The 16,160-nt window shown below is 38.9% G+C and overlaps 1 protein-coding gene across 1 annotated transcript; it reads right to left on the reverse strand.

The window, feature by feature from the left end:
* Nucleotides 1–2,396: 2,396 nt before the first annotated feature.
* LOC146635580 (uncharacterized) lies at nucleotides 2,397–4,644 on the reverse strand. Its single transcript, XM_085347668.1, has 5 exons — nucleotides 4,584–4,644; nucleotides 2,912–3,271; nucleotides 2,727–2,804; nucleotides 2,521–2,630; nucleotides 2,397–2,444 (listed from the first exon to the last, which is right to left on the reverse strand). The coding sequence occupies exons 1-5, from the start codon at nucleotides 4,639–4,641 to the stop codon at nucleotides 2,397–2,399; spliced, it is 654 nt and encodes a 217-aa protein (XP_085203794.1). The 5' UTR covers nucleotides 4,642–4,644.
* Nucleotides 4,645–16,160: the final 11,516 nt, after the last annotated feature.

The raw sequence follows: 16,160 nt of genomic DNA on the forward strand, positions 1-16,160 counted from the left end.
CAGCTGGGACGTCAGGTGACCGAAGAGCTGGATGCGCACGGCAACAGGTGAGTGAGTCAGGGATGCTCAGATATCTAATGTGATTGGCTACTAACAGTGACAGTGGCTAATAATGTAATATGGAAATACAGTACTCATTGTGCTACATGAATATAAAATAAGACTGTAACAGAAGTAATGCTAATATCTCAACAAGTCAGAGTTACACTCTGATCAAACTGTGATGCCCAAGTCTAGAAAAAAGCAGCAAATAGGTTTCTGCAGCTCCAGCTGTAAACAAACCTAATACAGATCCATCCTGTTCCATCCTGAAGCTGTGGAGCCGAGTGAATTCTGCATCGTTAAGAAGATTTGTTTTAATGTTTATGAATGCAAACTCAAGACTGTCAAAATCAAATCTCTGTCACTGATCTCCAAACTTTAGATCCTGAAGACTCGACTCTAAAAAAGAGAGAAGAGTCATTTTCTCTGTATTTTTTTCTTTTTGAATTAGTTTGTCTGGTCATTTATTTTCCTCATGAGCAACAGATAAAAGGAGCATTTGATACAACATGACCTTCAGTTGGTAACGATGGTCCCATCAGAGTAAAGAACATGAGGACAGGCCTGCTTTACGGTAGGCCTAACTTGTGATTGACAGGGGACTGCTGTATCTGTTGATGGTGATGGTGGACAAAACGCTCATTCAAAACACTTTAAAAGGAAGTTGATCACTGTAGCTCAGGGGTGTCGAACTCCAGGCCTCGAGGGCTGTAGCTACTTTTAAAGTCTGTTTGTCGCCCCCTACAGGCCTGCAGGACATTAACAATAACTCCCACTGACTGCAGCAGTCACAGAGGCTGGAGAGACGTGTTTGTACGTAGGAAGCGTAGACTCACACTCATGTGTGGAACAAATCAGTGACAACGTTTACTGCTTTAAAACAGAAATCAGAAGGTGGCCTCTAGTGTCCAGCTCTGGTATTGCACTGAAAAGATGAGTCAGAATTAAGGTGAACATCAACATTTCATCTCCAGTAAAACAAGTGAAGCTTTTATCATCTCTCATTTAATTTTACAATTTCTTACATCTTCTATCTTACATTCGGTAGTAAAAGACATCTCTACTTAATTACAGTGACACATAATGAACATGGAGCATTAAAGTTCCTGTTTGTCTGTTCAGCAACACAGTGAAGACACTGTAAATATAAAACTTAAGACTTAAAAACGATCCAAAGATTTAATAAAAATTAACAAATAAAACCGTTGGACACTTTTACACTCGCAACTCTCAGCACTAAACTGAAAACATGATCACAAATCAGACTAAACTTTACAGACTGAACATCGAGTACTGACCAGCAGGAAGTTTAACATTAAACTTAATGAATTATTTGTAGCTTTAAAAATCCAGAGATGTAAAATGTAAATCACATTGTTTTGGATGTTTATAAAGTGCAGCAGATGATTAACGAAGGGTGTTTAAAGTAATCAGCTTATAGCTCAGGTTCTCTCAGACAGTAAAGATGAAAGAAAGAAAACAAAAAACAATCAGAGCTCATCAGCTGTGGTAACAAAGTCTGCTTTCATACAGTGAGATCAGTAAAACAAAGGAGTTCTCCTTATGAGCTCCATAAATTCTCTTTCTATTACTTTAAAACTTGTTGGTGCTTTTCCAGTCTTCTGTGTCACCAACACAATTTTCAGGTGACTCCCCCCGAACTTTCCACATGAACTGTGCTGGAAATATCCACTTCCATCTGTAATGAATGCAAATGGAATGGAAAAGACTGCTTGTTTGGGAATGATCTATGTCAGCCCAGCACAGTGATCATCAGGGAGGATTTTAACCCTTTAATTAGTCCCTCAGAGACACTTTGAGGTCTCCCTGAAAGGTTTAAGTTCACCTTTAACAAACAAACAAACAAACAAACAAACAAACAAACAGTAAGTAAATTCATTAAACACGCTGACAGTGAGGCAGAGGAGTGTTTCTTCTCCAGGCTGAACGTCACAGTTTTGTATTGAAGGAGGAAATCCATCAGTTTCACTGCTTGATGTTTCCAAGCAGATCCTCCAGAGTCTGACAGCAGCAACTCTGACTGAAGACGTCTGTAAGAAATATTTCCTGTTTACATCCTCTGATCTTCCACTCTGGGTTTTCTTGTACGTCACTTTATTTGTCTGAAAATGAGCTCGATAAATAAGCTGGATGAAGCTCGAGTCTTCAGCTGGGGTCAAAGTTCAAGTCAATCTCACATCCTTTTGTAGGAGTGACCTTATGATGATCTCAGTGCTGCTGGGCCCGAGTGTCTCCCTGTGGTTGATGGTTTGAATCCAACATAAATGTGAAGATCCAGGAAAGATAAATCTCTCTCAGCTCCATTAACACCAACGCTCCTTTGAGTACAGCAGCTACACTGATAGTGGTTGTTTTTGTGTCTCGTCATCCTCTGGATGCTTCTGCTGAAAGAAGTAGAATAATGAGTCAGTCTGATGGTACAAGAAGCAACAACATGTTTGTTTGTTTGTTTCTTACTTTAAGTTTCTGCAAGATGTGGAGAGAGAAATATGCAGCAAAACCAGCGAGAGCCAAAACTAATGTTACGGTGATGACAACAATCACCACAGGGACCCAGGATCGACCTGCTGATGATGAATACAGAAATAAACATAGTCACCACAAATGGACCAAAAAACACTCAAGCAGGAATGATGCAGAGAAAAGTTGGAGCATTTTCTCACCATTTGTTTGAGTCTTTTTCTGAGGAGCTGGATTTTGCAGTGATGTCTCTGTTGTTGAGGTTTTAGCAAAATCTGTATCTGGAAAAAAGAAAAACAAACAAAACAAACAAATAAAAATCTATGAAATTGGCAGTTTTTGTTTTTTTATACACAGTGATCACATGTCTATAAATGAATCATCTTACCAGAGACGGTGACTCTGCAGCTGTTGTAGCCGCGGCCATAACCTGTGTCCACCTCACACAGGTACAGACCCGAGTCCTCAGTCCTGAGTCTGGACAGCTGGAGTCTGATTCGTCCTTCTCTGAGGGCGTCTTTGTCACTCTGGACTCGTCCGGAAAACTCTTCATCCTGAACCGCTGAGAACTCGACACCATAATAAAGATAATACAGAGTTGAGGGTTTTTGATCAGTTATCAGTCTACAGCGGATCTTCAGTGCTGAGAGGGACGTGTCTGGTTTGGTGGTGAACGTCCACTCCAGTGTGATGTTGTGGTTCTCCTCTGCCTGATAGGAGCTCTGTGTCACATCCACTACAAATGATCCTGTTGAGGAGACAGAGAGGAGCAGACACACAACTTTATACAACATCAGAACTGCGAAGCACAACAAACAGTCTTTCTGACAGCCTCCCACACGATAGTTTTTCATGTTCTTCCACCACAGTATAATTCCACATTTTACTCTCGTTTTGACTAATCTCTGATTATTCGAGACCTTGTATGTGATTAGAAGGATTTTCAATTCAAGTCTGGATTTAAAACAGGAGCCAATAAAGAGAAATCAGCATGGGAGAAACATGGTCTCACTTTCTAGTCCTTGTTTTTCAGATGGTACAGCATGGTGGATCAAAATGTGATGTTACTTTTCTTTGTTCATAATTCATCAGTTCGACAAGATCTCCATGAAATACAGCTGAACTCCATGACATAGCCTCCACCCTCCTACAGATGGCTGCAGATACTCATTACTGAGCTCCTCAAACACACTGATCTGAACCAAAGCTGAGACCATTTCTGATGAACTGGCCAGATGAATCTGTCAGATCCTGTGTCAGACCTTTGTTTTGTTTTGATTTTTCCTATTTCTTAAGGACGTGACTTTCAGATACTGTTCATCTGCTGTAGATAGTTTAAGCACACACTGGCCTCCGTGCTGAGATAGCCCCAGTTTTCAGCTGATAGATATTTGGGAATGATCTTGTTTGTGCAAAAACATTTTTATGTCCGTCAACGTGTTTGAGCTTTGGTATTATTTTTATAGGCTCAACCAAAGAAATGGGAACAAACAATTTGTAACAAAGTGTCGAAAGAAACATTTTGAAATCGGTTCTTTGGTAAGTTGTCTGCTTTGTGCTAACACCGCACTGATTTAACCTTTAAGTTCGGTGACTAACTCAGCTTCAACCTGGTCCAGTTAAACTGTGAGCACGACATTGTCATATTAAAAGCTTTTCAACATTCACATCAAACATTCACTCCCACTGAGGTTTGATAAATATGAAAACAAATTATATTGAAGACTGACATTAAGATAACATTTTACTTCTTGAGATAAAAACATGATAAAACATATATTCAGCAATTCAGTATTTTACAACTGGACTTGCACGTTAAGCAGAGAGAAATGTGAAATTGTCTTTGTTTGCTGACTTCTGCTTCTTCTGAAACTGCAGCGTTTTAACGTGATGGTCTTGGCAGACCTGCTATAATTGGACACCTCCATTTCTAAATCATAAATAAAAATATATAACATGCAAAGAATGGATCAAGACCTGCAGGTGACTTTAGCATTAGTTAAATATTGTTGGCTAAAATGGTCTAAAAGTAGAGTCTGTAATAGAAACACATTATTTACCTTTAACTGAACTCAGGTAGATGATCAGAGTCCACAGTGAGGCCATGAGGAAAGGCATGAAATCCACACTGACATCTTATTCACAGTCTGTGGGGATCCAGAGCTTCTTCCTCATTACACACAGAGACTGAAGACACAATGAATTCTGTTAAATCTCAACACAGACGGGCCAATCATGTCTTCAGAAGACATTACAATTTCTTTATATAATGATATTTGGCCTTTATTAAAAATAAAACTACAGGCGTTAAACGTCACAGGAGAAATGCTGCTCATGGTGAGTGCAAACCTTTTACAGTCATTTCCCCCATAACCCTGTAACAGGACAGTTATATAAAGACAGCTGGGCATTAATGGGAATCTTCTGTGGAAATGAGAGAACCAACAGAGAACCTTTCAAACCAAATCTTTTACCTTCAGCTTTTTAATAAGACAGACATACAGACAGACAGAGATACATGTGTGTTGATAGCCGATGTCTCTCTTGGTTCTATTACACTTGCAGTCATTCTTTGACCCTGTTGCAGATCTGGACCTGGTGTCAACAATCACTTTGTGCTATTTTTGACGTTCACCCTGTTGGTTTGTTTCTGAAATGTTCACAGTATCACTTCCTGCTTTTTTTTTTCATGTAGCGATGGACTGATATAGATTCTGAATATTCGGCCTTGGCAATAAAATAGTATTTACTGTTACTGTTAGTGCATATATTTGTTTTTTGTTTGAAATAAAAATTCTACTAGTATTTGTAGTATGTTATATGAAAATATTTGAGGAAGCTTGTTTGCCACCTTTTTGTGCACACACACTGATGATCATGTAGTCCCAGCTCCCACTGCTTCAACTAATAATATATAATTCTGTGGAAATACTATCAGTGTTTTTAAGACCAAATTATTAGAGAATCTGTTAATACAGTCAGGGAAAAATATTTGAGCCCATGGTGATTTTGTAAGTTGTAAGTAACTTTTTTGAAATGACTTTTTCTGAATTGTTTTCTTTTTTTGTTGCTGTTCTGTCTCTCACTGTTCAAATAAACCTACCACTGAAATCATAATCATTTCTGTGTTAGTGGCCGATCTTCCAAAATCAGCAGGGGTTTAAATAATTTGTTCCCTACTGTAAAAATCTATAGCATCAGTAGATACTGTAGAAATCTGAGTAGTTTCATGTAAAAAACACAGTAAAACTGTTAAATAAATTACAGTGAGGTTGCTGTAAGTTTTACAGTAACGCGCTGACGAATCCTGCTGCAAGGTTTTTACTAGAGTTTAGGGTTTTTCTTACAATGCTCAACACTGTAAGAAATGAACCAGGTGATGATACCTGTTAACAATGCTGTTGTCATTATTCTCACACACTTCGATGAGGATTGCAGCCACAACTACAGGATACACTTTATATTATCGGCACGCAGCGTGGATGCCCACTCGTGCCACGCAGTCAGTGTGTCAGTCTAACCAGGTTAAGAGGCAACACACTTGCAGATGAATTTATTCTAATTAGATTTCAGCTGAAAAGTTTCGGTTTTGTTTACAAGTTTTTGTATTTAATGCTCATTAAAATGTTTTTACATTTAGTATTTTGATGATGTATCCAGATCAGAGATCCGGGCACAGTCCTCCAACCAGGTAAGATGCTATTAAAAGGTAAAGGTTTCGATAATAGTGCATTTATTTGGTATCCGATCGATGTCAGATTTTTACGGCATTTAAGAGTCAAAGTTTTAGCCTTAAGCTGAGCTTAGAGTTGAAGTAAAAGGTCGGTTTACCTTGAACAGGTGTGATTAAGACGAAGGCAGATCACAGGATTAAAGTCATGAGTAGAAAAGTGCAAGAAGACTCCCTACAGAGCGAGCTGTACCCGCACATAGTAACAGGTGCAGAGACTGACAGAGCGACTCGGTCTCTTTTCTTCGAAGCGATTGCTGAGCGGCTCTCAGATGGCTCTTTTATACGCGTCACAACGCGCCATGCAACGTGCGTAATACTCTTCAGATAAACTGTTTGGAAATACTTGTAACCGCAAAAATACCTGCTCTCTTCTTAATTTTAAATCATTTGCTTCTTGTTGGTCCAGTTTATGACGTCCCACAGCTCCAGTTTGAGGCTGTGGGCTCAACATCTAGAAATTCGCTTTGATATCTTTGTAAATGTTTATAATTTTGTTCATTGTTAATGAACATTACACAACAAAATCAAAGTGGGCTCTATGCGCCTTGATCTAATGGTTTACACTATTAGATCTACCACTGAAGGTAGAAAACAATCAGCGGCAAAGCTTGGAGGGTCTAAAATTGCGAGAATAAAATACACAATTTTGACAATAAAGTGGCAAATTAATGGCAAATAAATACTTGTGATTTTTAGCTTAGTATCGCCACATTATCATAAAGATCCGGTGTTTATAAAGACGCGTTGAATTGGATCTGTTCAGAAAACAACCAACTGATTTGGATGACGTGATAACCTTTGCACCAAGAACTATACAACGGAAAGATACCAGGACGTGGTAAGTTATATCTATGTGAATGATTGACGTGAATGTTGAAATCCTGTTAATATAAGAATGTTAAAATGAGCATTCTGCGTGGACCTGAAGATGACGTTGTCATAGTTATTTTTAGAGGATTTTGTTCTATTTTTAGCTTAGAGTTCATTATACTAACAAGTCGCATCAACGCTGGGCCAAAGTTCAGCACGTGGTTAAAGTTTGTAATCCAGCCAGGGTGTAAATATCACTCAGCAGCCAGTCGTAGAGCTGAAGCAGGAAGCATCAACACATAAATCTACTCTATCCCGCTTAAATCACAAGACCACCTCTGACTGAAAAGCTGTAGATTTTTCTTGTTTGCACAAATTAATTCAGATTCACACTAATTCTGTTCACAGAACCAACAAAATGAGGAAGAGGAGGGAGAAAAACAATTAGATTGAATTACAATTGGATGGAAGTCAGGATCAGAATCAGAATCACAAAGACTTTATTTATCCCCAAGGGGCAATTAACATACAACAGAGCAGCATGGCGTTGAAGATAAGGACATGACATAAACAGGCAATAAGAGTGAGATAATAAATACACAGAATATACAGTATATACACAAATTACACAGTTTTAAAATTAAAGTGACTGAAAGGTGAATAAACAACTGTAAGTGAGTAAAGTGTCTGCAGTATAAAAAGACTGTAGTTTATGTTTCTGGTGTGGGGAATGGTCTCGACGACCTTGTAGTTCACCTACGAAAATTACAATAAACCAATAATAAATGGCTATGTGTCTCGATGCATTCTCAATCATCCAGGACACTGCTTGCACGGGGCGGCCACAGAAACGCAAAGCAGGAGATGAAGCATGGCTGAATATGTTTCCAAACCAACTTCATTCTAAGCCAAAAACTAGAAAATATGGTGAAGCATGTCTGCCCTTTGGTTTCACCTGCACAAGTGCCGAGGTACGTCTCCCCTGCAGAATTGGTTTTCGCTGGGCTCTTCAAATCATGGACAAACAGAATCCCACATTCTTGATTTTTAGTTCAAACACTCGTTGTAATGACTAACTACTCCTGACATTTTGGAGATGTTAGCGCTTTATACAGTAAAGTCACAGCGGGATACAACCCAGCCAACATGTATATATGGGCCCCACCTGGTTTTTGCTCGGGCTGGATGGGTACCATGTGGGCATGGTCTCAAACTGGGCTTTTTGTATGGGGCCTACTTGGGTTCTTCACATTAAACCCATATGGGCCATCCCAAGTGAGCACTTTTAGTAGGTCCTAGCTGGGTCAAACATGGGAAACACTTAACTTGGTCCAAAATGGGAAACACATGTTGGACCCACTTGGGTTTTCCACCTGGGATAGAAATGGGCAAACACAGTCATTTAAGGATAGGCTGTAGTTGTGTGCCCCAGGTGGGGCAAAGTTAGGTAATCAATATATGTTTTAGTATCGATGACACAGGTGGGGCCCACCTGGTCGAACTACATGGGTCACACATGGGCAAATGCAAGTCAGACCCTGCATTGAGCATTGAGAACCAATTTCAGCTCCAGAAGTGTGTGCTGAACCACGTCAAAACTTTCTGCAAAGATTCTATTGCCTTTTCAAGGTTTGAGCCAAAGGAATAAATAACTCTCTTTTATAACCTGCAGACGGCACCCATGGGGTACCATTCTCTAACAAATCACCCTAACTTTAACATATTTGGCACAACCTCAGTCTATCACTTTTGCTACCCTTACGTACAGTCAGATGTTCTTTACCCTTCATTTTTGACCCTCTCAGTATTTAGCCTTGGCTGGCAAATGTACTCAAAGTCCACACTGAGACCTCAAGATGTTATGTGTTATCAGACACTACCCAGCTGTCAAGTGAGACTATAGGAACTTTGGTGTTTTTGAACATTCAATGTTACTCAAAACACTCTGCACACTATTCCAAATAACTGGTTACTTTTTAATTTTAGATTTCATTTTAAGTACTTAATGTGAACTTTCAGCACTCTGCATGGTAGGCTGCATGGTGAGGATCAGATAAGATAAAATAAGGACTTCATAATTCTTCTTAGGTAAATTCACTTGTCACAGCAGCAATAATAAGTGATTAAAACGGACACAAGAGTAGAAAAAAAGAAAAGCAAAAAATACAAATAAAAAACCTAAGATAAAAGTGAATTACACAGACAAAATCCAGATTTGGCATTTGCAAATTAAGGATTACTGGTTGTTCAAACAATTAAGACTATTTACTTGAGCAAACATGCAGTTGAGGATTTTTAGTAGATCAGACACACTCTACTGTATTAGAGAAAAGACAGTTAGCTACATGGAAGATGGAAGTTTTGGTTAATCAGATCCAGTAAAGCTCCTGAAGTATATTACCAATCTGTTAAAATGTTACTCTTCAAACTTGTGCCCTCAAATTATATAACCAGAAATAATTTATATTATCTTTGAACTAGTGGAAAGGAGAGGGAATGGGGTCTTTCAAGCAGTCACACTTCAACTGTGAAACTCCCTTGTCCTTATGGTGTATTGACACTATTGAAACTTTTCAAAAGCAGTCTAATGTTAGAAGAGCTTTTAGGTAAACTGTTATTCTTCTTCTTATCATTATGATATTTTTATTAATTATATTTTTATTATGATGTTGATTTGGGTGACAATTTTTGATAAATATTATATATTAATTTTTTAAACATATTAACCATCCCTATGCTTAAACTTTTAAAAACAAAATTGTTCTTTTAAACTTGTGCATTGTTTGACTTTTAAAATTTTTGTATCAGGTGTAAAACGACTTTTTAAATAAAGTTGTTTTTAACGTGAGCAGCTCCTATTGGCTCGTTTAAAAAGAGGGAGGAGCAGATTGCACCGCCTAGCGTCTAGTCTTCGCGGTCTTTCGTCTGTTGCGGCCTTTTCTCTCCCTGGTGTTTGAGAACATGGAGGACAAAAGGATACCAAAGAATCGAAAACTATGACAAAGGTAAATACTTAAAGTTTGATACGTTTTCATCAATGGTTATTTTAGTAACTTTCTATAGTCGTCCTAAACGGTATAAGGGGGAGAAGCATAACATCTTTAGTTAGCAGGTAGAACTGGGTTAATTTACTGCATTGTCTTTGGCAAACATAATTTAAAGTTAATTACAAAACTCTTACTGCCTATGTCTGTGAAGGTTCTCAGTTATCCAGGTCATCGTAGTCAAAGGAGCTCTTTGCAAGCTCCTTTGACTCTTGCTGCCTATATTCTACTCAATAAAGTTCATCTTATCTTATTCTGTTTTCATTGCACCATTCTCTCTATACAGTTTTTGAATTTACACACTATAACGTACACGGCAGTTTTTTTTCTGTGCTTCTGCAACCGTTTCTTAGGTTTTCCTATAAGGTTTTTGTAATTAATTTAAAAAATGTATATTATTTTTTGGCTTTAGTGGATTCCCGCTCAGCTAACTCGGCCATTATGCACTACCCAGTAAACAAGATGGCTGAACAGTATTTTAAATGTCTGAACATGAGCTAGTCATACCATGTTACATAATATTCATGTGCAGTGTAGCAAGCTCACCTTATAGGGGTGTAAAACATGAGGCGTATGAGGTGATTGTTTAAATCAGCCTGCAGCTGAAACAGTTTTCTGATCTGAACGTAAACCTACTGGTCACGTTTACGGTAATGTTACCAGATATGCATTGTACTATAGGAAAACGGTGGTGGATCAGTGTGCAAAAAGCCCCCAAAAGAAACACACAGCTTCTTTAGCTCAAACACTGTCTGATCACTCTCTTAGATACTGTGCTGTTCCATCTAGGTATTGGTTACTGAGAAATGTTAGGTCATTAATTAATTAAGAGAGTGCAGCTGTTCAGATCAGATGGTGAAGTAGGAAAATGCAGAACATGAATTACAATTACAAAGCTTAAGTTTAAAACAATTATTATATATTAAGCATTTTTTTTGCTCTTTTTTTAAAATTCTTTTAGCTAATAATGGACTCAATTTTATTATCAACTTCAAAGAAAATCCATCTGGCTCCACTCTGGCTGAATTGGTGCTACAAACAACTCTGCGCTCGGCTTTCCTGGCTGTGTGTGGATTTAAACTTACACATCCAAATTTTGACCCTATTTTTCTTTCTTTTAGCTGATTGGTCAATTTCATGTCAATCACCAATTAAACAATCCAATCAGAGAACATCTCCAGAAGTTGATTCTGTTCATCTGGACGTAGCATTTTCAGTGGGAGAAAATGCTGCAAGCGCTACGTCCAGATGAAGAGAATCAACTTTTGGAGATTTACTTACCTGGATGATTGAGCATGCATCAAGACAATCAGAGAACAGATAAGTTTGGCTGTTGGAGGGCTGCATTACGGAGCTTCAGGTCATGGAAGAATAAATTCCCTTTTACATACCAGAGCAGCATTTTTCTTCATTAGCTCGAAGTAAAACAGTCTGTGCGTGTCAGAGTTCAGTGGTTTTTGTGTCACAGGGCTTATGTGTAAAAATCTGGCCAGGGACCATCACATTACACTGCTATCATATTTTTCTGTTGCTATCATGTTTCTTTTCTGAGATGTTGTTACTTTTATGACAGATGTAACGAGAAATCTTCCAGAAAGTTAAATTTTTTTATGGTAATGGTAAATGGCCTGCATTTGTATAGCGCTTTTCTAGTCCCTAAGGACCCCAAAGCGCTTCACACTACATTCAGTCATTCACCCATTCACACACACATTCACACACTGGTGATGGCAGCTACATTGTAGCCACAGCCACCCTGGGGCGCACTGACAGAGGCGAGGCTGCCGGACACTGGCGCCACCGGGCCCTCTGACCACCACCAGTAGGCAAACATGGGGTTATTATCTTGCCCGAGGATATTTGGCACGCAGCCAGGAGGCAGCCTGGGATCGAACCACCGACCTTCTGATTAGTGGCTGACCTGCTCTGCCACCTGAGCTACAGCCACCCCTTATTCTAATATTCTAATCAAATATTTGATTCTGATAACAGATAAAGATTTTTTTTTAACTTTTGTTCTGCTATTTCATAGTTTATACAAATTTTGGCCAATTCCTATTTATTTTATCCCTTTAGCCCCCAAAAAGTCGCCTGCGACAGGTTTTTCCAAACTTGTCTCGTCAAACCTGAGCTCTGCCAGGGGCCCAACACGCCTGGACTTTTAGAAGAAAGGAGATGTCCGAAAATAAACCACAGGGTCAAATACTTGATTTTGTTCAGTGTTTTAGAGTTATTAATTTGAATTGACTAATTTAAATATTTTATTCATGTACATTTTGATTGCCTTTAGTAAAAATGGCAAAATTTCAATTTTTTTTCCCCTGTTATTAATCCTTGATTACATTCATATAGTATACAGTAGAGGAAAAAACCTACCAGACCTACCAGTTATCCTGCGTAATATTATTGGGGATAAGGGTTAAGGAACCGCAACCATTATCTTAAACTTAGGCTGTTGCCCCTCGACCCAATCCGGTACTAAGTATAGAGGCCCAGACTTCGCTCTCTCCAGGCACTTGGCCCAGCTCTTCCGGGGGAATCCCAAGGCATTTCCAGGCCAGCCGAAAAACATAGTCCCTCCAGCATGTCCTGGGTGTTCTGGGTCTCTTCCTGGTGGGACGTGCCCAAAACACGTCACCAGGGAGGCATCCTAACCAGATGCCAGTATCTAATCTGTCCTTTTTGTATGTTCCCCTCAGGTTGCCATGGTAGCAGATACAGGGGAAACAAGTGTAGACGATGCCACAAGAAGGATGATGAAATTCCTCATATCACCTGAGCTGGCTGTGGAGTACAACATGCTTGGCCGACATGGGAAAAAAAAGTTCAGAGATTTGCGTCTTTTTAATGTTGTGTATGGTAAGTTAGTTTCACTTGAGACATTTGAACTTTAGAAAACTAAACTTTTTTAATAAAGTGTTTGAAAGTGTAATTGAGATTGGTTATCATGCAATTTGTATATATTTTTTGAGGCAATAAAGTGAAATAAACATTGTTCTTTGCAAATCATCACCAAATGAAGTAAGCTAAGATTAACTTTACTTTGGCTTGCCCATTTTTCTTCTTCTTCATTTGCAGAGGCACTGAAGAATTATTTAACATCAAAAGTCAACTTCAAGAAGCAGAGAAGGCTCTGTCAAAGTGGTTCACTGGAGCTAAAGACAGAGGAGGGCTGCAAGGGTACAAAATAGACTTACGGCTCTGTAGAAATACAAAACAAGAAACCCTGCTGATTCAAGATAAGCTTTTGAGTTTTCCATCTGACTTTTTCCCCATGTTGCTACAGTTCCAAATATCTAAGGAATTTTGCTGTAGTTTGACATTTCTAGTTTTTAAACGTTTACGCACTTTGGAATACAGTTATGTAAAATCACAGTTGTTGGACAAAATAAATGTGAAAAATGTTGTTTTGTGTACCCTCGTGATTTTTGAAATGGTTTTATTTACAAATTAGATTTTGTTTGCGGTCAGCTTTAATATATTTGGTGTCTTTGTGTCACAGAACCCGTATTAGCCGTCTAAAAAATTGATTTTGTGACTGTTTTACTACATGGGGCCCACTCAGTGCCAGAACTTAGTCAATTCAAACTAGAAGTAAGATGCAAATACAGAACCTACTGCTAATGCCATTCCAACTTTTTAGCTCATGTTTTCCTCATGTTGTACCCACTAAGAACTTGAAAAATGGGGCCTAGGTGGGTTTCAGTGTACTTTGCCCAGTTGGGGTTCATTTAGTTCCCAGATTTTACCAATATAACACCAAAATGGGCTTATAAAATGGGGCCATTATGGAACCCGCGGACAATCCCACTTAAAACCCACTTTTTAGCCTATGTTGTTCCCACATGGAACCCACAACAAACTGAAAAATGGGGCCCAGGTGGGTTTCTGTGTACTTTGCCCAGTTGGGGCCCATTTAGTTCCCAGATTTTCCTAACATAATACCTATATGGGCATTTAATGTGGGGCCATTACGGAACCCGCGGACAATCCTATATGGGGCCCATTTTTCAGCCCATTTCCAAACCATATGGGCCCCACATATAAATGTTGGCTGGGAAATAAGATCAGGCTGATCCTGCCATGATTTGTTCCCCCTGTCTAAATCCCAGACTAACAGTATCTCACAGTTGTTTATGTTTTTCGACCCATTTTGCACACAGAGGCATTTTTTGATTTGATTGCAATGTTGAATATTATTACACAGGAAAAAAAAACAACTAATCACACCGTGACGCCTCTGCCTTTGTTAATGGAGGGACAGAAACTGCATGTGTATATATAAGCGTGTAAAAACCAAAGATAGTCAGATTAACAGTATTTTGTCTCTATCTGCAATTCATCTCATGTAAACAATAACGTGGCGCACAGCATGACGTGAAAAAAAGGCACATACCTTTGACGTTGCGTGACCAACTCTGTATTCCTCGTCCACAAGTAAACGCAAAAAAAAGAGATTTAATAAATCTCCGTTTTCTGTGACTCGAAACGCCGTTTACGTGTGGACGAAACAGCTGCGTTTTCAAAAACACCTGCGTAGGTGTGAACGCAGCATAAAAGAGTTAGTAGTTTATTTTCTTACTACCTGTAATTTATTGCAGATTACTTGTATTTGCTTAATTGTTTACTAAATGTTTGAGGTGTGAAATAAACCGCAATGGAGCAAAATAAGGGTGTGTGTGGTTGGAGGATGTGTTTGTGCGCGTGCACGCGCAGGAGGGGGGGGGCACGAACATTTTTCTTGTAAAACAAAGGGGGAGCTAGCAAAAAAAGTTTGGGAACCACTTGTTTTATGGCATCAGTCTAAAGAACTACTTTTGGTTCCAGTTGGCACCTTTATTTTTCTGAGTGAAGAACCAATTTTAATATGTTTCTTTAGTTGCTTTGTTACTAGCAGACTGTCAAAATACATAATTTGTCAACATTCCCTTGGTTGATCCTATGAAAAATGCCAAAGATGACAGGGTTTGACAGACATGAAATAGTGTTTTTATTTATTTTATTTATTTATTTTTTTTACTGAATTTACGTTATTTATTTAACGTAAATTCAGTAAAATCATAATTCACGTTGGCAGTAATGACACCTGGCTACGCCAATCGGAGGTCACTAAAATCAATATTGAATCGGTGTGCAACTTTGCCAAAACAATCTCGGACTCTGTAGTTTTCTCTGGTCCCCTCCCCAATCAGACCAGGAGCGACATGTTTAGCCACATGTTCTCCTTAAATTGCTGTCTGTCTGAGTGGTGTCCCAGAAACGATGTGGGCTTCATAGATGTGTGACGTCAACTCCAAAGCTCTATTGGCAAACCTTCTGGAGTAAACCTGGTCTTGTTAGGAGAGACGGCATCCATCCCACTTTGGATGGAGCAGCTCTCATTTCTAGAAACATGGACAAATTTATTAAACCCCCCAAAATATGACTATCCAGAGTTGGGACCAGGAGGCTGAGTTGCAGTCTTACATGCCTCTCTGCAGCTTCTCTCCCCCTGTTACCCCTGTTCAGTCTTAAGTAAAGGAAGAAAACTGGTACATGTTGTAAGAAAATCATCTGTGACTAATGAAGAAATGAACAAAAGTGGCAAAACTATGATCCGGGATTCTTACTGAAACAGTACTTTTGAGATGTTGAGGTGAGTGCTAGAAGGTCACAGATGTCTGGTGGAAACAAAATGTGACATTACACACCTACAGTCAGCTGATCTACGAACTCAAGGAATCTGCAGTTGGGATACATTCAAACTTCATCAAAATCTCACAAATTTGCACTTTTGTTTGAATAAACTGGTCAGGTGGGGTTAAAACAATGGCAAGTTTGGCACCTTAAACTGTGATGAGGTCAAATAAAAAAAGCCAGACAGATTTATTACTGCAAATTACCTACATGACATTGCAACTATTCATAGTTGTATTTTTTGTAGAAGTTTATCTATGTCAGAGGTATCTATGAGGGGCCGTACAAGCCAAATTTCATTCTTTCTCTCTCACACACATACATTCTTCTTTCACACACATATACTTTCACACTCACATAGTTTTATTAAAATT

Source organism: Diplotaxodon limnothrissa, linkage group LG3 (assembly GCF_057381915.1).
Source record: "Diplotaxodon limnothrissa isolate DT_005_m linkage group LG3, D_limnothrissa_male_GT1.1, whole genome shotgun sequence".
In the NCBI taxonomy this organism is placed as follows: Eukaryota; Metazoa; Chordata; class Actinopteri; order Cichliformes; family Cichlidae; genus Diplotaxodon; species Diplotaxodon limnothrissa.